Source organism: Micropterus dolomieu, linkage group LG08 (genome assembly GCF_021292245.1).
Source record: "Micropterus dolomieu isolate WLL.071019.BEF.003 ecotype Adirondacks linkage group LG08, ASM2129224v1, whole genome shotgun sequence".
Lineage (NCBI taxonomy): Eukaryota > Metazoa > Chordata > Actinopteri > Centrarchiformes > Centrarchidae > Micropterus > Micropterus dolomieu.
In genome coordinates, this window is record NC_060157.1 from 11,308,722 (window position 1) to 11,331,624 (window position 22,903).

Below are 22,903 nucleotides of genomic sequence, written 5' to 3' on the forward strand. Positions count from 1 at the left end.
ACAGTCACACCTACAGGCGCATCTTCTGTGTACACCTACACAAAGTCAGGGATGTTGCAGGCATCAGGTGTATGATTAAACAATTATACCAAACAGGTCCTAATAACCACCAATTCAATATGTAGGTTGAAACACAATCATTAACTGAAACAGAAACAGCTGGGTAAGAGAAAAACAACTGGGTGAGGAACAACCAAACTCAGCTAACAAGGTGAGATTGCTGAAGACAGTTTGTTGTCAGAAAACATACATTTAGGCAACAATGAGTACAGCAAAAAGACACAAGGTGGTTATATACTGCATAAGCAAGGTCTCTCCCAGTCAGGAATTTCAAGGCAGACAGGGGTTTCAGATGTGCTGTCCAAGCTGTTTTGTAGAAGCACAAAAAACAATCAACGCTGAGGACCGTAGACGCAGTAGTCAGCCAAAGAAACTTACTGCAGCAAATGAAAGACACATCATTTACCTCCCTTCGCAATTGGAAGATGTCCAGCAGTGCCATCAGCTGGAGCAGAATGGAGGTTCTCTGCGAGTCTGGGGCTGCATTTATGCAAATAGAGTTGGGGATAATGGCCTTCTCAATGCTGAGAGGTAGAGGCAGATCATTATTCATCATGCAATACCATTAGGGAGGCATCTGATTGGCCCCAAACTTATTCTGGAGAATGACAAGGACCCCAAACAACCAGCGAAAATCTTCGACTTAAAGAAGACCAAGGAGACCTGGAAGTGATGGTTTGGCCCCCACAGATCCCTGATCTCATTATCATCAAGTCTGTCTGAGATTACACGAAGAGAGTGAAATAACTGAGGCTGTTCTCCAAGATGTTTGGGCCAATCTACATGCCTATTTCCTAAAGGCCTAACGACTTTTTTGTTCATCACTAACACACTAGACATTATTCAAAGCTAGTGGGGACAAAATATTGGAAATAGAACACAATTACTACTTTCTTTTGGGTATTTATTTCACTTGCCTGTGGCTTATTAATGTATTTTGAAAAAAGTGACCGGAAGTTGCAATTTTCTCTGCTTGGCTTTCCCGTTGAAAGTGTAGGAAATACGTGTTGTCACCTTTTTATATACAGTCTATGGTTATCACAGTGGCTTTAAAGTGTTGCCACTCACTTAACGGTGTTTTACAGATTTTATGGAGGAAACCAACAGTAAGGTAACTTTATGCTAACGATGGCGTTGACACATTATCCCATCATTGCTGTGATGATAAATTAAACGTTAACGTTACCGAACGTCAGCTAACATTTTCACTGCCTTCACCATTGGCTTAACGTTAATTGACATTAACTTGATTGAGATTTTCTTTGAGGCATTAGAGGCGCTCTTAACCGTCTAAAGAAAGAAAGCTTTTCTAAAAAAACGTCATGTTAATGTATTGTTTTAATGGTGGCGCATAGATAAGATGCTTGCCTTTGGTGTGGGAGACCTGGGTTCAATTCTTACTGTGAGACATCCGCTATTGTGTTTCTGAGGAAGATACTTATCCCCTAGTTCTTAGCCCTAGTCCAGAGGCGTGCGACCTCTGACATGTATAGCAATTATAAGTCGCTTTGGATAAAAGCGTCAGCAAAATGAATAAATGTAATGTAAATAATACCATAAGCGCCTAACATAAGTCATTAAGCATGACCATTCAATTAGTACCGGTTATTATTGTAACGTTACTCAACAAGTTGCAGCCGAGCTCAAAGAAAGATTCAGCTGACTCAAGTTAAATACAACACTTAACGTTAAGTTACTAATCTTTGACGCTAGAGGTCAGTATGAGACCGATCCGGGGCATCAGCTGCCTGGGCCCAGGTCATTTGAATTCAGCCAGTCCATCGCGTTGATATCCAGCAAGGACAGCCCAAATCCTTCCTCTTTCCATTCCTTACACATCAGTACAATGCAGCTTCCCTTAATCAACAAAATTAATGCTTGTAAATAGGGTAGACATAATAAATACTATGCTGACAGCATTACGTAGCCCGGCTAGCTCAGTCGGTAGAGCATGAGACTCTTAATCTCAGGGTCGTGGGTTCGAGCCCCACGTTGGGCGCAGTCATTTTCGCTTTCGTGGCTCCACTGCGCAAAACCTTTCTAACATAAAATTTAACACTGCTCAGTTTCTGTGGGAACACGGGAGTGTCCCAACAGCTGTGCAGTCTTGTCAATACTTTATTAATTTGCATTGTATTGAAGGATTTGTGCAATGTTTTGAAACCCCCTTTTCACATCTGTGAAGGAGTAAAACTGGAAACGCCTATCACTGTAATGCAGTCTCATATGGCCCGTCCACTGCTGAAAACAACACAGTGACCACAAAAACTGCAAACCATGTGTAGCATAAAATAACACTGTTATTGCTAAATTGTGTTGGTAGTAATGTAGTTGGTAATGGATGGATACTTAAAACATTTTCTCATATTTGGACACATCATTTATGTCTCTGGAGCAGTAAACAATATAATGCAATCCAATCCTTACATATTGCCCGAGTTCAGTCGACAACTGATTCATTGTCAGCAAAATGAACATTTAAGAGTCTACCACATTGGGTGTATGGCAGGGTTATTAGGTCTATAGAGGAATTCATTACATTATGTCTTTATGGTCTTTATGTATAGAGTATTTTTCTGTGGTTGAATGTGAAAAGGACAACATAAATGGGTGCTTTATCCTGCTGTGTTTAATTATTATTAATGTTGCAGCACAAGCGTACAGCACAAACAAAGAAGAAACCCTACGCACACTGTATTCAAAGCTCCTTCAGTGTTTTTTAAATCACTTTTTAGTTTTAGTATTCCTTCTCACGGAGGAGGAGATGGGGAGATATATATTTTTGTTATATCTACTACATGGGCATGTACAAATATTTTCATGTTTGGTTAACACTCCCTGGGCCATTAAATATCACGGTTATTACAGCAATATATATATAAAAAGGCATGATTCCTCAAAACCCTTGGTCTTTTCCCCTTTCTTTACAACACACCATAAAGGTGTTTTGACTGTGTAATTTCTCTTTTTAGCTGTCTAATTTTCTTCTTTTTTCTTCTTTTTGCAGACGGAATTGCTAAAATAGGTGAGAAGCTACAGTCTGTCTTTTCTCTGAAACAGCCAAGAGGGAGGGAGGAGTTTAAACAAAGGCCCTCTCCACATAAAAAAAATGGAGGCTTGTGCAGAGAAGCCATGGTGTTCTGCTCTTCACAGTCTACATGCTGCCATTTCTACTTCTAAAGCCTTCAAATAAGACAACTACCGCCAGATTCTACACTTGGAAGCTTAAAAACATTGTTATATGGGGTTTGTATGTCAAAAATACTCAAACTAATAATGTTATTTTGTGGTTTTAGGCCTAGCTCTCTGCTTATTTTTCTTCCCCTGTCTCTGACACTCACAGTGCTGCCCCTGCCTGCACTGAACAAAGATAATTACTCAGGAAACATTTCGGCCAATCAGACGAGGCCTTGTATCCTGCCTGCGAGGAAAGCGACCAGTCAGGATCTGGCTAACATCACTGGGGCCTGATCGCCTTGCCTGAAGAGCGGAGCCTTCCCCGGCTGAGGGCTGAGAGTGTCCTCCATGTTTTATAAGTGTTGACATAACAGTGTGTCAGGCAGCCATGCATCCACAGAGGTAAGCTCTGTCTTTTTTATCTCAACTCTCTGATAACAACATGGCTTCCTTCTTGATGTTGTGGTGACTGTTGGTTTCTCACGATGAATGTGCACACCTTAAAATCAGTTTAGTATGTAGGGGGAGGAGGAGCTGGGGTGGATTGGAGGCCTCGCCAGGCCTCTCTGCTCCACAGTGCTGAGGAGGGTGGGGGGTTGGGTAACGACTCTCACCCTTGCTCTCTCTCTGTGTCTCAGGGTCACATGGGTGCCCCAGACAACCAGGCTGCCATACAGGAGGCAGAGTGGACCATGGCAAATCCTTTTCCTTTTTTTATAATGCAAAAGAGAGTTGGATTTAAAAATGGCACCCACATCTCCTTTCTGTTGTGGCAGTCTTATGTTGTAGCCTGGCAGAGACAGAATGGGGGATGGGCAGGGGAGGAGGAGAGGGGGGTTTATATACCCTTTGTAAGTGGATTGGCTCTGTTCTGTTTTCTTGTGTGTCATGCCAGGCCGGGGAATAGATATGTGGGGGCAACAGATGTGCTTGTTAGGAGGACAAGGAGTAAAGGGCATAACTGTAACCGGTTTTCAATCTCATGTTTTTATACATGTGAAGTCAATAATTCAGAACCTGAAAACTGTATAACTTGTTACACATTTCAGTAAAGTGTACCAAGGATGGACTTTCTACACTCGATATTGGTCAGAGAAAGAGCCCACATGAAACAAACCTTTTGTCAAAGGGCGATCCTCTTCCAAGTCCTCCAGTTTAGTCTTTAGAAATAGTATGTTGAAACCCAGTTTGCCTCTATTTAGAGCCAGAGGCCCAGAGTTTACAGTTTTTTCGACTCTACAGCACTATTGTGAAACTGCTTCCTCCACTCTCTGATCCTCAGACAGACAGTGGCCATTTTGTGTTTAGAGAGTCCTCATAGGAGAACTTTAGTCTTCTCTTCACAGATAAGACAGCAGGACAGAGAAACAACATGAGGCGTTAAATGTTTTTAAATTACATTTGTGTGTGTGTTTGTGTAAATGATTTGTTTGTAACAATTTAAAACTCTCTTCTGTTTCTTTGCTTTCATCTCATTTCCCTTATTGTACTCTGTGTTTGTCCTTTTTAACACATAAATCAGAAATGGCATTTATATAAAGAAAAAAACTGTTTTTATAACAAGAGATTTTATAAGAAATCCACACAAAGATATTGTGATATATAGATAGAAGTGTATGAGGAAACTCCTGAATTATTTTTTTTTGCCATTCGCATAGGCTGTACATTGTGTTAACATCATGTATCACAGTTTTAGCTGTCTCAACTATGCCGGGGAAACAAAGCACGTTTTCTTTCTCTTGTTGGCTGACACAATGCATGTTTCCTCTAACGTTACAATCAGTGTTTCCTCTTTGAATGCAAAATCACTCTCTCTGTAAAACCAATACCAACAGTTAACTTTTTCTACTGAATAGGAATTCGTTATTCCACAGTGCTTAAATGAGTCTGTAATATAAATGCTACAGTGATAGTTATAGAAATGTCAGCAGCAATGCATAATGTCGTGGTGTTGGGACAAATCGTCTGGGCCCCTTTCTGAGACAACGTAGCCTGTAAACAGGACGGCAGAGGTTGAACAGCAGAGCCATTGAGTTATGCATCAAACCTACAAATATAATCTCCCAAGAGGACTTTTTCAAATCACCTCCAGTTAATACTGTCATAATCAAGAAGGGTAAGAGAAAGTGAAGGAAAATAAACCGTCTAATGTAGGGGGGAATGTCTGCATTGCAGCAAAAATGCTTTTTAAGAGGAAGAGGGGAGCCTGCACACTGTGATCCGTGTGGCATATCACAGCCGACCAATAATGTTCCACACTGTTGGCCCTCCAGCCAATTGCAGTTGCCGTTGAGGTTAAAGATTGACAATCAGAGGGAGAGCAGCAGGGAGAGCAAGGGCCTTCTGGAAAATTCCACAGCCATCTTTGATTCACCCTTTACAGCCTTATATAAAAACCAGGTCAAATCTTTATTTTATACAGGATATTTTGTGCATACTAGTTACTTACTTTGGTGTTGAGACATAGTTTTAACATTATAAAGGAGTAATGCTAAAACATGCACCTTTTTTTTATGTAGTTAAAATTATTATTTTATGAAATATAGACTATGACATCTTCTGCTGTTCATTATTTTGTTTTTGTTTATCGGGTGAAACCAAAGCTATTAGGATGCATTTCTTCATTTGTGTGCATGTTGTTGTGGTCTTGTGAAAGCTGAATGTATCTTGTGATTTTACGAAACCTAATAATCTCCCAGGGCTTTTGTGTAGCAGGGTGTTTTGTAGTCAGTCGTATTAATCGTATAAAAGTGTTTTTAACAGCAGTTCCACTGCAAACGGTGCAATATGACGTTTGCACTGAATGGCTTTCCTGGAGTGCCAGAGAAAGTCCATTTATTCCCGTATTTGTCCGTTTGATGTGTAAAAACTGCATATAGGTATAGAGAAAGAATAGCTTTGCCAGGACCTGACTAGGGCTTCACAGTGTTGGTCTCTCCTTCTTCAAAATGAAATCTAATTATTCTATGACACCAGTATTCACAGAGAAGGAGGGAAGCCAAGACCGAGGACATAAAAAAAAAAAAAAAGGGAGAGATGAGTGCTTCTCATTGCTGGATTTCCCCGTGTCTCCCTCTCTGTGTTTCTGCTCTATCTTTTTGATCGGCTGTGAAGGTTTGTCTTCACATTTTTTAAATGTTGGACTGTAATCTCCACAGATCTCTCTGGTCCTCCTGCATGGATGTGCCAGTGCCTGAGTCTGAGCCTCGGAGTGGGGGATGGGGGAGGGGGGGGGGAGGGGAGCAAGCTGTGGCCTCCATTTTCTGTGACGAGAGAACCCTGCTCGTCTCTCACAGGAGTGGAATCTAAAGGCATTGAGTCAGTGTTGTTTCCTTTTTGTCCATCAGGTACTACTTGCAGAGGGGAATAATGTCATTGTTTTCTTGAACCCGCGTCTCTCTGGAATATTTCCCAGAATCTGCTGAGGATTTATTTGCCTAACTCTCCTTGTGTGATGGATCATAGCTCCTGATCTAGAGAATGCCCTTTTGGATCAGCATACTTTTTTACAGCTGGTCATCCTGTCTTCCTGGTAGTTGCAGCAATGTCTTGCCATTGGTATTAAGTGTGTATATAATAGGAGGTTGTGGCATCTAGTTCAGTAGCTCTGGGCTGCCGGGTGATGGGAAATGTTCTTTCCTTTCAGGGCTGTGGTACACGTAGCACAGTGACTTGGCTAACGCTTTCTTATTTTCATGTGGGCCTCGTTTGTTCACTCAGTCCGGAACAGGAAGGCCCCAGAGGGGTTGGTGTGTGTGTGTGTGTGTGTGTGTGTGTGTGTGCGTGTGACTGTTGCCAGGCTGAAACTAGATACCCGTATGCCATGTTTTAAAAGAAACTCTGCTAAGCCCATGTCTGTCATTTTTCAGACAACGCAAGTAATGATGCATTTATTATTCTAAGTTTTAGTTTAAGCTGTCTGGGATTGCCATTTTGAATGCCTGAAAGAACAAGGAATGCATTTAAAATAGCTTTGATTTGTGAGCTACAGTGTTGGTTTGGTAGCAGTATTTGTTTGGTTAAAAAGATTTGATCATTGGTGTTTAAATGAGGATGAGGATAGCTGATTTGATCACATCCAATCTCTTTAGTCATGTCTGATTCATTAAACTCTTTAGGCTGTGTTTTTGACCTCCTTTATGCCTATCAGCGAACTGCCATTTGATCAACATTGTGTGGAATGTCTCTTTAAGGGTGGAGGACGGACATGAAGAGCATTCCTTTACTTTCAGAAGAGGGGGGGGAGCATATCCCGCAAATGTGGTTGACCTTTTGAGTCGAAGCCTGTAAACCCATCATCCTAGCTGGAAACCAGAGCTGCAGCCAAAGCTATGAACTGGTCAAGTGTGTGACCTGTCAGGGGTCCTTGCGAGGGGTTTTCTTCTCAGGGCTTGTGAATAAAGGCTACATCCTTGGAACGAGGCCCTCTGTTGCTCTGACAAAGAAGGAGCCAAACAACTCAAAGACTTTCATTTATTACCAGACCCCCTTTATTCTCATCCTTTTTTTTTTCCTCCGGAGGAAATGAGATGAAGCAGGTTTGGAGACCTGGGAAATCAGGCTTTTGTAGTGCTAGATGTGTGTGTTGGAGATACTGTATTTTTAGCTTTTGGATTGATTCATAATCCATAGATGTATTAGTCAATGATATTCATATTGGTCTATACATCAGTTTGTGAACACAGCAGTAGACATATATTGAATTATGATATGAAGATACCTAAAATGCTTGTTTAACTCCACAATTGTGTATGTAAATATATCCAAAATAGAAAATATGTGGTGCCACACATACAGATTGAGTGATATAAACATTCCTTTGGCTAGTAGTGCTGCTTTAAATATACATGTGGGGAAAATTTAGATAGACCTTGTTTGAAGCTTGTTAGATGGATCTCTTGCTATTGGTCTCCAAGAATGGGCCCAAGTCCTTTGGGGTTAGCCTGTTGTTACTGAAGGGGCTTGAGAGGTAGCAGAATCGCATACAGTTAATCCCCATGAGACGCTATCCCTTCAGTAGTATGGACCTACTCTCTCAGACTCTCTCCTTACTATAGGACTATTCACCATTTGTTATAAACAAAGCACAGCAGCGATCAGAACGTAGTCGCAATACAGCTTCAATCTCTCCTGAAGGACAGAGGTGCAGGGTAATGTCAGCTAAATGGCCCTATGTGTTGTTGTGAATATCAACTTGTGCTTAGAGGAGAGGAGTGTTGCCATGGTGATTGTTACCGCTCTCTCTTGAAACAAAAAGACCGTATTTTTCGTACTTCTCGTTTGTCACTGATAATATGGAAAGGATTTGAACTGTGTACCACGATGTCAGAGATGTGCTGAAATCAAATAACCAATAACAATGGAAGCCTGCAGAGTCCCTGTTGACGGATCCTCCGGGACATGGGTGCCTTAGGTGGTGTTCCACTTGTTTACTGTTATGCTGATGTGGTTTCTGAACACCCTTTCTGACTTTGTGTTTGCCTCTCTTTTCTGTGTTTCTGTGTGCTCTTGTTCGGTGCTCTGCAGTCTGGCTGAGGAGGAGGTAAAGACAGAGTCTGATGTGGTAGAGGGGATGGATGCATCTGCACGATCCAAAGGTAAGTCTCTAAGGCCGAGTACCTTACGTTAGGAGTCACACATCTTAGACAATGTCGAGGTTATTTACTGTTGGTTTTGAGAGTATTTTAATGCATTTTGTTGTTCTCTTAGGACTACAAAGATAATCCATTATGCCTGGCTGCCCGTCTGTTGATTTTGTGTCAAGTATCAAAACACAGTCTAGTTAGTGTAGAAGGCTGTTTGTAACCATGTGGTAATTTCATATGTGGCATCTTCAATACTTGCTTTTTGTATCAGTATGATTGCTGTCAGTGCAAGATGTCAATGTTGTCATGATGGCAAAATTATAAAAGCTGTATGCTGCGTTTGAACATCGAATTGCTCAGCTGAAACTGGCTTGCTCCCTTGGGTTCTCAATAAGCTCAAAGAATGTGATCATGGGAATGATGTGTTATGGTTTAGAATTGCTGTCATCATCTTGATTTATTTTAGGAATAGCGTAGTTAGTCTTTTTATGTTCTTAAGCTTGCGTAATTTGTTGGACTTAGAGTGCAGTTAATACAAGCTTGGCTCCGTTGTCTTTCTGCATACAGTTCCTGATCCACCGGGGTCAGCAGAACGAGCAGTTGCATCGCAGAAGAGAAAGGTGGCAAGTCCCACCCATTCATCCAATGGACATTCTCCCTCAGACACCTCCCCCAGCCCTTTCAAGAAAAAGAAGAAGCCTGGGGCTGTCAATTGTAACAGCAAAGACCAGGTAAGGACTCCAGTATACTGATTTCAAAATCTGGCATGCTCTCAAAGGCTGTGGAGTATGGCGCTGGGGGCAAATGCCAGTGTACTCACTGCGAATGGAGTTTTGTCCTTCCACAGCAGAAAGTTAGCAAAGGAGCTGATGTCAAAAATACTCACAAATAACAATAAGATTTTGGACTGCTTTGTCTTCCACCCAGCCAACAATTCATCACATTGAAAGGGTGATACGCTGACATAAATTGCTCTAGTCCAGGTTATGCTTGAAAAGATGTAGTTCGTACCACTTGTTGTCTAACCTCGCCGAATGGCCCTACTCTAAAAAGAGCACTTGAAGGAGTTGTTCAGGCCCTGGCCCCTTTTTCATCTCCACACAGCTGGCTCATCATGGCGTGAAATGGCTGGGAATGTCAGATTGTTGCAAGCAGTTCTGACAGGGGTATGCTGGCGCCTTTAGTCTTTTCTAACCAAAACCATCTGAAAGGTGATAATACAGGTACTGACTAGGTGAACACTGAGAGAAATTCTAACTTTGACTGGGGCCATGCATACACTGCGGAGATCAAGGATTTATTTTGTTGGTCACAAACACACCACATCGCCTGGGAGAGCATGCCAGTTTTGATTTTGACTTTTGTATACTGTCAGCACAAAGATGGACAAACATGTTTGTATGTTAACTGCTTTAACAGTGCATATGTCTTGTTGTGATATGATAGATGTGTTGGTTTGGAGCTGTGCCATGAATGCATGGTCAACTCAATTACTTTATTGCTTTTTATACAAATGTGTTTTTATCAGTCACATATGGTCATTTATGTCTTGTTTTGCTGAATTTAAGAGTTCTGCATGGTGACATATGACTCTGATGCATATGTTTTTATTGTCTGCTTGCCAAGTTAATGTGGTGCTGAGTGATTCCCCTTTGATTTCTGTTAAACTTGATGTGAACATAGTTTAGAGTTTAAAAAATATGCTTCTCAAATAAGCTGCAGTTTATTTTATTTTACCACTACTCATGATAGATGTTTACCAAAGACTGATTTGGTGTAAGCTCAAGCGATACCAAATGTGAAAGCAGATGCATCAGCTTCTATTGATCCATTAATGTTATATCAGCAAAGTACCAGTTAGGTACTTACCAGAGAACCATATCATGCATTATGTTTACTCTCAGGTGATGAAGATGAGCTATCTAATAATAGCATAAAAAGGAACAGCAGGCACACCCTAAAACCTGTTGGATCAGTTTTGTTTGACTGACTTGAAACATTCAGTTGATTTTAGATGTTCAGATAGTTTACTTATTTGCTTTTAAAAGTCTTGTGTTGGGTCTATCACCCGTACTGCCCTCTATGCTTCTTACCCTGCACCTTACTGCTACCTTGTTTCTGTTGCACTGCACCTTTTTTGTGTTCCTGCGTGTTTTTTGAAACCTGCCCCCCTGTTTCTCTTGCCTGCATTTCAGTCAGAGCTAAGACATGGTCCCTTTTACTATATGAAGCAGCCAGCACTCACCACAGACCCTGTTGATGTTGTACCGCAGGACGGCAGGAATGACTTCTACTGCTGGTTGTGCCACCGCGAGGGCCAGGTGCTCTGCTGTGAGCTCTGCCCCAGGGTGTACCACGCCAAGTGCCTCAAACTACCAGCCGAGCCCGAGGGCGACTGGTTCTGTCCAGAGTGTGAGGTATCTCGCTGAAGACATGTGTATGTGTGTGGGTGTACACAAATTATTGTGGAACTCAAGGCACAATCTTGCTTGCTTAGTTGACAAAAGGGGTGTCAGACCATGTGCCATGAATAGCTTCAGCCAGAGAGGAGGAACAAATCAGTGGAATCACCTGTTTGATCCACAAACCTACAGACTGTTGGCCCTCCTTGACACAAGGTGTGACACCCCTGCAAGCTATTTGCTCACACTACAAGTCTGAGAGATGTTAGAGGGTTAAAGTTTTGATCTACTTCTTTACTATGCACTTCTTTTCATTGGCACAATTTTAAAAATATGTACACGCTAAATCAGAAGATTGCAGGTAATGTAAACTCAAAAAGTTAAGATGTAAAATTATATTAGTTTCAGTGTTTAGTCCTTTTTGCTTGATTTTTATTTTCATTATATAGTCATTCATTTCATAAAAAAATGTTTCTTATTGGTGTTGCAGAAAATAACCGTTGCTGAATGCATTGAAACCCAGAGCAAGGCAATGACAATGCTGACAATAGACCAACTCTCCTACTTGCTGAAATTTGCGCTCCAAAAGATTAAACAGCCTGGGGTAAGACTTGTAAAGAGCCATTGTATGCTGGCTTAATAGATATCTTCTAATATTTCTATGTCTAAGAAAGTGTTTTATATTCAAACACAAAAGTCCAGGAAATGAGACATCCAAAAGTTGGCTAATGCATCTGTTTCTTTTTGTTTTTTTTCATATTTGCCTAAACTGAGCAGACAGAGCCTTTTCAGAAGCCAGTGTCTCTGGAACAGCACCCAGATTATGCAGAGTACATTTTCCACCCTATGGACCTGTGTACTTTAGAGAAGGTAACGTTATTTATTTTCTTTAATTTGCACATTGTAAAAACGGAATGCACAAAGAAACAGAAAAATGTTGGAATGAACAGGAGAGGACAACAGAAACCTATAAAGTCATATGGAGCTGCCCTCTGTGTGTCAGATTTGAAACTTTCAGGATACATTAAAGCAACATTATGTAAGATCTGTTTTTTTGTTGTGCAATTTGGCACCTACTGTTTTCAAAGTGTAATTAACTGCTGTCATAAATATAGACAGCTGTACACATGCATTCGTTATGATTACATTACTTCACAAACTACCACCACAGTCGAACATCAAGCAAGTGCAACAACACATCACATAGCTATATTGCTATGGCATTATATACTTTTTCATCCTTCTTATAGCTTGCTTGCTGAAGAGTCGCGTGGGTGCCGTAAAGCAGTACACCGCTGTCATGATAAATGTCGTGCCCAGGATTTCAGTGTTACATAGCGCAGTAGCTGGTGTAGGGAGCCCAGAGTGGTAATGACAGAGAGGTCATTCACCCTATTACAAGGGTACAGTTTACCTTGAAAAAATTTTGAGGCTGTTATTTTAAGATAAAATTACTACATAATGTTGCTTTAAGGGTAGGAATTGCATATAAAACATACAAACAAGCAAAAGAACATGTATCATAATAGAACAAGTAACATATAGAGCAAATGTGGTCACAAGATATCGCTGAGACCAAAAAGACATTACTGGTGAGTACACTACAGTAAAAAATATAGATACAATACCTAAAACAAAACATAACCTATAAAATACTCTGTTGCAAGATTTGTTTCTTTGTTTTTATCATATTTAACAGATGATTATTTTTGTTAAAGTGTCTTGTTTTTGTTATTTTCACTTTGCATAGAATATCAAAAAGAAAATGTATGGCTGCACTGAAGCCTTTCTTGCTGATATGAAATGGATCTTACACAACTGCATCATCTATAATGGAGGTAGGCCACTTGAGTAAATATCATGAATCCCACTACACTGCAAATGTATAAAATGAAGCATAAATTAAGCTTCTGGTTTTTTTTGTTTTTTTTTTCCCAGGTAATCACAAATTGACAGCAACTGCGAAAGTAATCGTCAAAATTTGTGAACATGAGGTAACAAAGCTTCACTAACATACTAATAACAAAGATTCTGTAGATGTGTCTGACTTTATAAATGAATTAACCTCTTTGTCATCATGTGTTTCTAGATGAATGAGATTGAGGTGTGTCCTGAGTGCTACCTGTCTGCATGCCAAAAAAGGGACAACTGGTTTTGTGAGCCATGTGTAGGTGTTTATGCTATCTTAAAAACTATATTTAAGCATTATTAATACATTTTGGTTTAGATTTTAGATGTGTGAAGCAATAAACTAGTTTGCTTTGTCCCTAATAGAGTCAACCCCATCCCCTCGTCTGGGCTAAGCTTAAGGGCTTTCCCTTCTGGCCAGCAAAAGCACTTCGGGAAAAGGACGGGCAGGTAGACGCACGCTTTTTTGGGCAACATGACAGGTGAGATATGGTTCTTATGTAATATAAAAACTATACCAAGATTAGCATCCTAATTATTCTACTCTGAACAAAATTTATAAACGTAACACTTTTGTTTTTGCTCCCATTCATCATGAGCTGAACTCAAAGATCTAAGACTTTCTCTATGTACACAAAAGGACTATTTATCTCAAATATTGTTCACAAATCTGTCAAAATCTGTGTCAGTGAGCACTTCTCCTTTGCCGAGATAATACATCCACCTCACAAGTGTGGCATATCAAGATGCTGATCAGACAGCATGGGTTCCACTGGTGTGCCTTAGGGTGGCCACAATAAAAGGCCGCTCGAAAATGTGCAGTTTCACTGTATTGGGGGAGGGGGGGGTCTGGGGAGGTCCGGGGGGTCCGGAAACCAGTCAGTAACTGGTGTGACCACCATTTGCCTCACGCAGTGCAACACATATCCTTTGCATAGTTGTTGCATAGAGTTGATCAGGTTGTTGATTGTGGCTTGTGGAATGTTGGTCCACTCCTCTTCAATGGCTGTGAGAAGTTGCTGGATATTGGCAGAATGTGAAACACGCTGTTGTATACACAGATTCCAGAGCATCCCAAACCTGCTCAATTGGTTGCAGTATCATGCTGCAACATGAGGTGATGGTCGTGGATGAATGGCACAACAATGGGCCTCAGGATCTCGTCACTGTATCTCTGTATCTCTGTATCAATAAAATGCACCTGTGTTCATTGTCCATAACACGTGCCTGCCGTATCATAACCGCTCCGCCACCATGGGCCACTTGATCGACAACGTTGACATTAGCAAACTTCTCACCCACACGACGCCATACTCGCTGTTTGCCATCTGCCCTGTACAGTGAAAACAGGGATTCATCGGTGAAGAGAACACCTCTCCAAAGTGCCAGAAGCTATCAAATGTGAGCATTTGCCCACTCAAGTCGGTTACGATGAAGAATTGTAGTCAGTCCCATCAGGACTACGAGCATGCAGATGAGCTTCCCTAAGACGGTTCCTGACAGTTTGTGCAAAAATTCTTTGGTTATGCCAACCAATTGTTGCAGCAGCTGTCCGGGTGGCTGGTCTCAGATGATCTTGGATGTGGAGGTCCTGGGCTGGTGTGGTTACATGTGGTCTGTGGTTGTGAGGCCGGTTGGATGTACTGCCAAATTCTCTGAAACGCTTTTGGAGACAGCTTTTGGTAGAGAAATGAACATTCAGTTCACGGGCAACAGCTCTGGTGGACATTCCTGCAGTCAGTCTGATCAGCATCTTGATAATGCCACACCTGTGAGGTGTAAAGTGATCAGAAATAGGCCTTTTGTGTACATAGAGAAAGTCTTAGATCTTTGAGTTTAGCTCATGGTGAATGGGGGCCAAAACAAAAGTGTTGCGTTTGTAATTTTGTTCAGTGTAATTTGGTAAATATTTTGTCTGTGCTTTTATTTAGGGCCTGGGTCCCCATCAACAACTGCTACCTCATGTCCAAAGAGATCCCTTTCTCTGTGAAGAAGACCAAGAGCATTTTCAACAGTGCCATGCAAGAGATGGAAGTCTATGTGGAAAACATTCGCAAGAAATTTGGGGTCTTTAACTATGCACCTTTCCGCACTCCCTACACACCCAACAACCAGCTACAGATGCTACTGGACCCCGCCAACCCCAGTGCTGGGACAGTGAAAACAGAGAAACCGGATAAACTTCGCTTCAACTTCGATATAACCGCGTCTCCGAAGATGGTCCTCAGCAAGAGTTCCACACCTAGTGGCATGAGTCGGAGGGTCTCAATGACGGACATGCCTCGGTCTCCCATGAGCACCAACTCTTCAGTTCACACAGGGTCTGATGGGGAGCAGGATATGGAAAAGGCCAGCAGGAATCCTGCCTTCCACTACAGCACTGGAGAGGAATCAATGGACTGTACTGGTAAATAACATGTTAATGTGGCTATAATCAATATTTTTCCAAAAACAAAGTATAAAATTAGAATGTGAAAACAATCTGACAGTGTGAAAGGGGTCACTTGTAGAGATGAACCAACAGAATTATGTTGTTTTGCTGTCTGACGAGCTACTTTACTGTTTTGGTTAACTCTTGCCGCTCATTGTTTTGCTGTCTGACGAGCTACTTTACTGTTTTGGTTAACTCTTGCCGCTCTCAGTGTCATTTCACAAGGCAGCTAGTTAGAGCAATAAGCTTTAGAAACCCACTGTACACTACTTGTTCAGCACCAAACAGCAGACATGGTTAGCGACTAGCTGGTAAACACAGTTGAGCATTTAGTAGCTAAGGAGCCTAAAGCAAAAAAAAATAAACGTGGTTTTTAATTTCTTGTAATTACAGCATCTCCTGTCTCAGGGAAGATGGGTCCTGCGGGCAGTGTGGCAGGCAGCCCGAAGTCGTTTAACCCCGGACTTGTGCCCAAGCAGGAAAGGACTGCAGGAACAGGCGGCATCCTCAATCTCAACCTGGGTCAGTACCAACACCACATAAATATTGTAATGATTTTGTCATAAAGGTTAATAATCAACATATCACCATTATTATGTTAGCTTATACTTGAATTTGTACTGAAATCAAACATTTACCTGTTCCTTTAAGATCGGGTGAAGGCTGAGATGGATCTGAAGGAGCTGAGTGAGACTGTGCAACAACAACAGCAGCAAAATCAGCATCAACAGGGTTCGTCAGCGGCCCTCCTTACCCCGAAGAGACCCATCAGGAGCCTGGACAAGACTATTGAGAGCTGCAAGGCACAGCTTGGTACATACTTCATTTATTTGGCACAGAATCCTATTCTTGTACTAAGTGTTGACTCTAGATATTTATACCGTAATAACACATTTTTTTGGTAATTTCAAGAACATTTCATTTTGTTTTGTGTAACATTGCAAGAAGAATTTAATAGATTAGTACAGTAAATTATGACAGTTTTAATTTTATATTTTGGTTCAACAATATTTAATGCAGCTGAACCATGTGACGTGTGACTGCTCCTGACTTAGGATTGATGGTGGGGAACTGTTCGTCAGGCTACTATCAAAGGAAAAGAAGTCTTATTTCCTTATTCCACTCTGATGAAAAGAGTGTTAACTCTTTTCAAAACCATGTATCAAGAATGTGTGTTTCTACATGCAGGGATAGATGAGATTTCTGAAGATGTGTATAAAGTCGATCACAGTGACTCTGAGGACTCTGAGAAATCTGACTCAAGCGACAGCGAGTATCTCAGCGATGAGGAACACAAGCCAAAGAACTCTGCCCAGGACGATAAGGACAAAGCAGAGAGAAAAAGGCCCAAAGCAAGCACGGAGGGAGAGAATAAGAAGGGAGTTACAGGGACCACGGATAAAGCCACCTCTGAACCCCTGTTTAAAGAAAAAGGCTGCAATGGCCCAGATAGGGACCTCCAGGACAAGCCCAGAACACCCCAGTCTCAGCCCCTTACTGACAAGGCCAAAGTCCCAGAGGAGGGCAGAGCAGCTGCTGCCACCACCATGTCAGTGGCTGAGCAAGACTCTGATTCTGAAAGAGAGCTGGTGATTGACCTGGGGGATGAACATGGAGGCCGTGACTCAAAGAGGGCGAGAAGAGAGCCAGGAGCGTCTGCAGCCAAAACTCCCAAAGAGTCTAATGTTGCCAAGTTGGAAGGTGAGGCCTGTGATAAACTGAATCCATTTTCTAACTGAGACACAAGTCACAATGAGAATGAAAATAAATAATCTTTATGTTATAATGACAACAAAAGACACACAGTGAAGCGCATGCCAGTGTGAAGGTCAATTCAAGTCCATCAAAATGACTTCAGAATATACTTCTAATTTACTAATTTCAAAGACTGCGGTTGAACTTAAATTATCCATCCTACCCATGTAGCACTGCACTCCTGTAAAATTGTTGGAGATTTTAAAAAACATTTATTCCACTTATTCTTCTTCCTTGTCAAAACTTGGCACCAACATTACCCACAATGCAATTCAAATAACAGGTTGGCTAGAGATTTAGGTGTGTAAGCTAATACAGCATCGAGCCTCAAGCAGAGATGAGGCATAGGCTACAGAGGTCTTGAAGCTCACTTCCTTCTAACGCTTCTAATTTTCAAACTTTGCCCCCAAATGACTATGATTCAAGTGATTTATCATTTTATGCAAATTTTGATTTAGGTACTGTGTAAAATCAGGTTTCTTTTTGGAGCGACAAAAAGCTTCACATATTCAGTAGTACTTCCCAAGACCTGTAAACCGACTATGATGTGTAAAATTGGTAGAATTACTAAATTTGCAGTAATTCTGAAATTACTTAATGCAAGACGCTGCGAAGCTAATCGTCTCCAACGATGCCGAAACACGAATTAAATGATGCACGTGTGTGTGTGTGTATGTATGTGTGTGTATATATATATATATATATATATATATATATATATATATATATATATATATATATATAAACCCCTTGAGGAAAATTTAAATCATACCTTGGATTACTATGGCTTAAAGTCCAGTTACTCATTTAACCCTCTTGGGCCCAATTTAGACATGCAGAATGCTTCTTTCAAAAGGATGATCTTGAGGGTTTGAAATATGGGGGAGCTCTGCACGCCTGAAAGAGACATGAGCTCCAGAGAAAGCCTAATTTGAGAAATTTTGTGGGAGCTCTTAAATATCTTTTATTTACATTTTTCCTGTATGAATGTATATTGACGTTCCTGGGGGAAAAAAAATAGGCTAGAGCGATTGGGGGGGGGGCACGAATCATTTTCTGTTTCTTTCCCAAAATAGTGCTCCTCCGAAAGTCATGGTCTAATGTGAAGACTGAATTTAAAATTTTTTCTGCTCAGGTAAACTGCCTTCATCTGCTACAGTAGCAACCGCACCATCACGGGAAGCAGCTTGTAATCTGAAAGACTCTTTGCAACCCGCTATCACAGCAGCCCTTAACCTGGTTTCCACTGCAGCTTCTGCTCAGCCCAGTGCCTCTACAGCTACCAGTGGATCCACCACTGCTTCCTCTCCTGCCTCTGCCTCAGTCTCCACAACACCCCTGGTACCGGCAGCTGTAAAGAAACAGCGCCCTCTACTGCCAAAAGAGACAGCTCAGGCCGTGCAGCGGGCCGTTGTTTGGAATCCAACCAAATTCCAGACGTCCTCTCAGAAATGGCATATGCAGAAGGTGCAGAGGCAGCAGCAGCATGGAGAGCCGTCAGCAGGGCAGACACAGGCTCCGAGTCAAGAGCCGACAAGCAGCCCACAGCAGCTGCAGTCCCAACAGCAGAACTCCTCCTCAAGTACTCGCTATCAGACCAGACAAGCAGCGAAAGGTATATACAGCAGCATAATCGTTTATCTTTAAACAATAAACTTAATGTAATTAAATGTGTATTAAAAGATGTATTATTTCCCTTTCTCCACCTTTTTATGCTTCAGTGCAACAGAAAGACCTGCCTCAGAGTACTGCCTCAACAACAGCTGCCCAGGTCACAGCTGGTAGCTCCTCTTCTTTCATGTCAGGAGACGTGCAGATCCCCACAGTCTCTGCTGACGTGGCTGCAGATATAGCCAAGTACACAAACAAAGTACGTTAGAATCCTCTTTTCTGTGAATAAATAAGTGAAATGAGAAAAGGACTTCAGTAGTTTATCATTCAGAAATGGCATTATCATCATGTATGTAATGTAAGCCCACTGTGACCCATCTACCAATGTGTCCCTGAGCAAGACACTTAACCCCTCATTGCTCCAGAGGCGTGCGACCTCTGACATGTATAGCAATTGTAAGTCGCTTTGGATAAAAGCATCAGCTAAATGAATAAATGTAAATGTAAGCAAAAACACAATTAATGGCAAATTTTACTTCAAATATATTGAATTACTGCTTTGTTTACTTAATGTTTTTAACAAAAATCTGCAGATCATGGACTCAATAAAAGGGACAATGACTGAAATCTACAATGACCTCTCCAAAAGCACATCAGGAAACACAATTGCAGAGGTAAATTCTGACATCTAGGCTGAGATAAAAATGTCATGATAATACTTGGCAAGTTTTAAGCTCTGCGTTATTTTTGTCCCAGATTCGACGGTTAAGGATAGAGATTGAGAAGCTCCAGTGGCTGCATCAACAGGAGTTGTCAGAGATGAAGCACAATCTTGGTAGGTTTCCTGCTTCCAGGGATGTGTGACCACACACCTGAGAGTTGATGTACTACTCAACCTTTCTTTTCCTGATTCAGATGTTTATTTTTCACACATGAGTATGTGTTTTGAGTTATTTTGATGTTGTCTCACATAAATGCAGAACTGACAATGGCAGAGATGAGGCAGAGTCTGGAGCAGGAAAGAGAACGGTTGGTGGCTGATGTGAAAAAGCAGATGGAGTCGGAGAAGCAGCAAGCAGTGGACGAGACCAAAAAGAAACAGTGGTGCGCTAACTGCAGGAAGGAGGCCATCTTCTACTGCTGCTGGAATACAAGTTACTGTGATTACCCCTGCCAGCAAGCCCACTGGCCAGAACACATGAAGTCCTGCACACAGTCAGGTAACAGAAAACACACTCATGGTGCACTAGTGTGTCCAGTATACAGATTAAATTTGAGCAGCCCTTTTTGATAAAGTAACTAACATATGGTGTTGATTTATGTTGGGCACTACAAAAAGCTTCCACACTGATTTGGCGACTGGATTAATGAAGTCTACCAAAGATACTCAGATGGGGAAGCACACAGAAAGATTGTGCTCAAGTACTTAAAGAAATTTAGAAAAATACATCATGAATTGCCATAACATCCACCCTTATAAACTACTGATAAAGAACACAATAAACATGAATTAAAAATGTATATGAAATGTATTTACCTCTCATAAGGAACTTGCACTATGAAAAATTAGGACACAAAAGCAGTAAGGCTAAACACTCACTATGTCAGCTGGAGTGGGGAGTGCAGTCAAGAATATAAAGTAAATCACAGCAATAATCAAATTTGCTGAGTATAATGGGATCCTGCCAGAACAGTCTCTGGACCTTCCAAAATGAGCCCATTTGAGTGGATCTGACATCTCCTTTGTCAATATCAAAATCTACCTAATATACTGGGAGATGCACTGACACTGATGCTGGCAAGTGATTTAATGCTTTTGGTGTATGATTACTGTAAGCCCCACATCTAAGAAAGTGGGCCTGTGTGCTGTGAAATTAGGGGTTGCGTGTGTAGGTTCAGCAGAACTGAAATGGAGGTGAGGCGATTGACAGATACACAGAACATGTCACTTAGTTTGGTTTCTTAGCCTGCTTGCTTTTCGTGGTTGTAAATAGAACTTTCAGTCCTAATTCCCTTTTCCCCCCATTGTAGCAGACGGGAAACAACAGGGAAGTGAAGGGACAGTCAACGACAGAGAGAGAGAAAGGGAAACAGCTGTTTCTACGCACCTCCCCCTGCTGATTTTGAGCGATTATTGTGGATGATCTGATTAATAAATGTAAATAAATGACTTATATGTGATGGTTTTGTTTAGTTGTAACAGTTAGCATCTCATCTTGTCCAATGTGCTCCAGGCACTGTGGATTTATGATGCGTTCTGTGACTTTTTCTCTCCCCCTGACCCGCCGGAACCTGTCTTCCTCCTGGTTTACAAATTAAGTGCAGCAATAGCATTGTTATAGATTTTACATCATCATGTTTTATAGACCCAGCCTTTCTTCTTATCCAACCTGTGGGGTAAGAGGCAAATTCTGTAGACAAACAGATATATAGTGTCCATATTCTCATTTTGTATTTTGCTTTTCCCTCCAGCCACAGCTTCGCAGCAGGAGCCAGAAGCGGAGTCCAACTCAGACTCTTCAGTCAAACCATCAGGCCTCTCACCTGCCACACAAACCCTGCCCTCAGGAGCAGGATCCATATCAGACAAAAGCAACTCTCCCACATATATAGACAAGAGCAAGGACAGTGCTGGCGTTACTGTTACCTAACTGCTACACTACAGATACACTCACACATTTTGCAAGGCCACTGTGGGGCTTGTCGTATCAGATGTGGCATCAAACTTAAAGCTTGAAGGCCTGCACCTCAGTGACAAATCACTTTGTTTTCTCCATTCCCATATGTATGTGCTTGGTGGACTTATTTTTTTTATATATTTTTTTTGTTCATCTCATTCACTGTTCTCACAAGTCTGTGTTCAGGTGGATTCATCATGTGAAAGTAGTCCGTCTGGAAAAATTTTGAGTCTGTATGTTTTCATACTGTAGTTTTGTTATAGCTCTATTACCACTTGTTTCAAGCAAGATTGTATCAACCCACAGAATATGTTCTACATTAACATTTTCAATGCTGCTCTTAAGTACTTCATGGCTATTTTGATTTGGTTGATTGCTCTCCATATTATGAGACAAAACATAGACAGCCATCTGCAGTTGATATGCATTTATCATGTGCCATCAGAGGTATTTTGAGTTATGCAATTTTCATCTTTGTTTTAAACCATGTCTGCTTCGTGTCAACTTACGTATTTTGAGTAATGCGGGTTTAAACATTTTTTCAACTGCGTCCTCTTCATATCAGTGGTAGCATTTTTGGCTTATACCAGTTTTGTATTGTAGTTCCACATTGTATAGACACACATAAAAAACATCTGTGATTTATTAAAAATAACTAAAAAATTTAAACTGTACAAAGTTTTTGTAAGAAAATACCTAAACAATATTTATAGTGTTGTATGTTTTTTTTTTTTTTTTATAGTATGTTTAAAGAAATCACATTTCTATGTGTCTAAACAAAGTTATTTGAAAATAAATTACTTCACATGAATGTCAGCTTGAAGCAAAGACTCTGGTTAACCAGGTATCCAAAGCTGATATAAATCCTGATCAGACAGTGTCTAAGAACTGGGTAGGCATAAATAGAAACTGCATTTTGGCTGGCTATTATTTCCTGTGAGCATGTCTGTTTTGAGCTTGTGTCGTTCGTGTTTACATATTGTACATACAATAAATGGACTCGTGAAGAAAAAATAAAAATGCCCTGATCAACTTAACACATTGGACCTTGATTATTTTAGTGTCAGACGTCTTTCCATTGAAACTGATGACCTCCAATCAAACGATCGTTGATAAACTGAGGATCACAGGAAACCACGGTGCTTTCCGGCTGTGCGGGAGTATCGCGAGATTACGTATCAGCAAGGCTGATAAAATGGAAGGCTGTACTTGCTAGCTAGGTAACTAGCACAGCGAATCTATTAGGAACTGGAAATTAATCATTTGCCTCCAAGGTATGATTTAAATTTTCCTCAA

The 22,903-nt window shown here is 41.2% G+C and overlaps 2 protein-coding genes and 1 non-coding gene across 9 annotated transcripts in view; all 3 read left to right on the top strand.

The window, feature by feature from the left end:
- The first annotated feature begins 1,074 nt into the window (after positions 1 to 1,074).
- On the top strand, positions 1,075 to 22,644 carry LOC123974552 (protein kinase C-binding protein 1-like). Of its 7 annotated transcripts, none has more exons than XM_046055359.1 (23): positions 1,075 to 1,171; positions 3,068 to 3,306; positions 3,404 to 3,639; positions 8,764 to 8,834; positions 9,390 to 9,553; positions 11,018 to 11,239; positions 11,715 to 11,828; positions 12,002 to 12,094; positions 12,975 to 13,062; positions 13,163 to 13,218; positions 13,314 to 13,391; positions 13,499 to 13,614; positions 15,064 to 15,539; positions 15,957 to 16,085; positions 16,215 to 16,376; positions 16,752 to 17,264; positions 18,454 to 18,933; positions 19,040 to 19,188; positions 19,523 to 19,603; positions 19,686 to 19,764; positions 19,910 to 20,149; positions 20,964 to 21,087; positions 21,402 to 21,544. In XM_046055359.1, the coding sequence occupies exons 3-22, from the start codon at positions 3,626 to 3,628 to the stop codon at positions 21,071 to 21,073; spliced, it is 3,435 nt and encodes a 1,144-aa protein (XP_045911315.1). In that variant the 5' UTR covers positions 1,075 to 1,171; positions 3,068 to 3,306; positions 3,404 to 3,625; the 3' UTR covers positions 21,074 to 21,087; positions 21,402 to 21,544. The 7 variants fall into 7 exon arrangements, with proteins under 7 accessions (XP_045911315.1, XP_045911314.1, XP_045911312.1 ...); XM_046055358.1 differs by having other exon boundaries at positions 1,076 to 1,171; positions 20,961 to 21,087; XM_046055356.1 differs by lacking the exon at positions 20,964 to 21,087 and having other exon boundaries at positions 1,078 to 1,171; positions 3,068 to 3,310; positions 21,402 to 22,644.
- On the top strand, positions 1,987 to 2,059 carry trnak-cuu. The gene has a single exon. It is a non-coding gene; the product is annotated as a tRNA-Lys (tRNA).
- A 128-nt stretch (positions 22,645 to 22,772) lies between the features above and the next one.
- LOC123974554 overlaps positions 22,773 to 22,903 on the top strand; it is a 33,803-nt gene continuing 33,672 nt past the window's right edge. The window contains exon 1 of the mRNA XM_046055361.1: positions 22,773 to 22,881. The gene's annotated coding sequence lies outside the window, so the exon portion shown is untranslated. The remainder of the gene's footprint in view (positions 22,882 to 22,903) is intronic.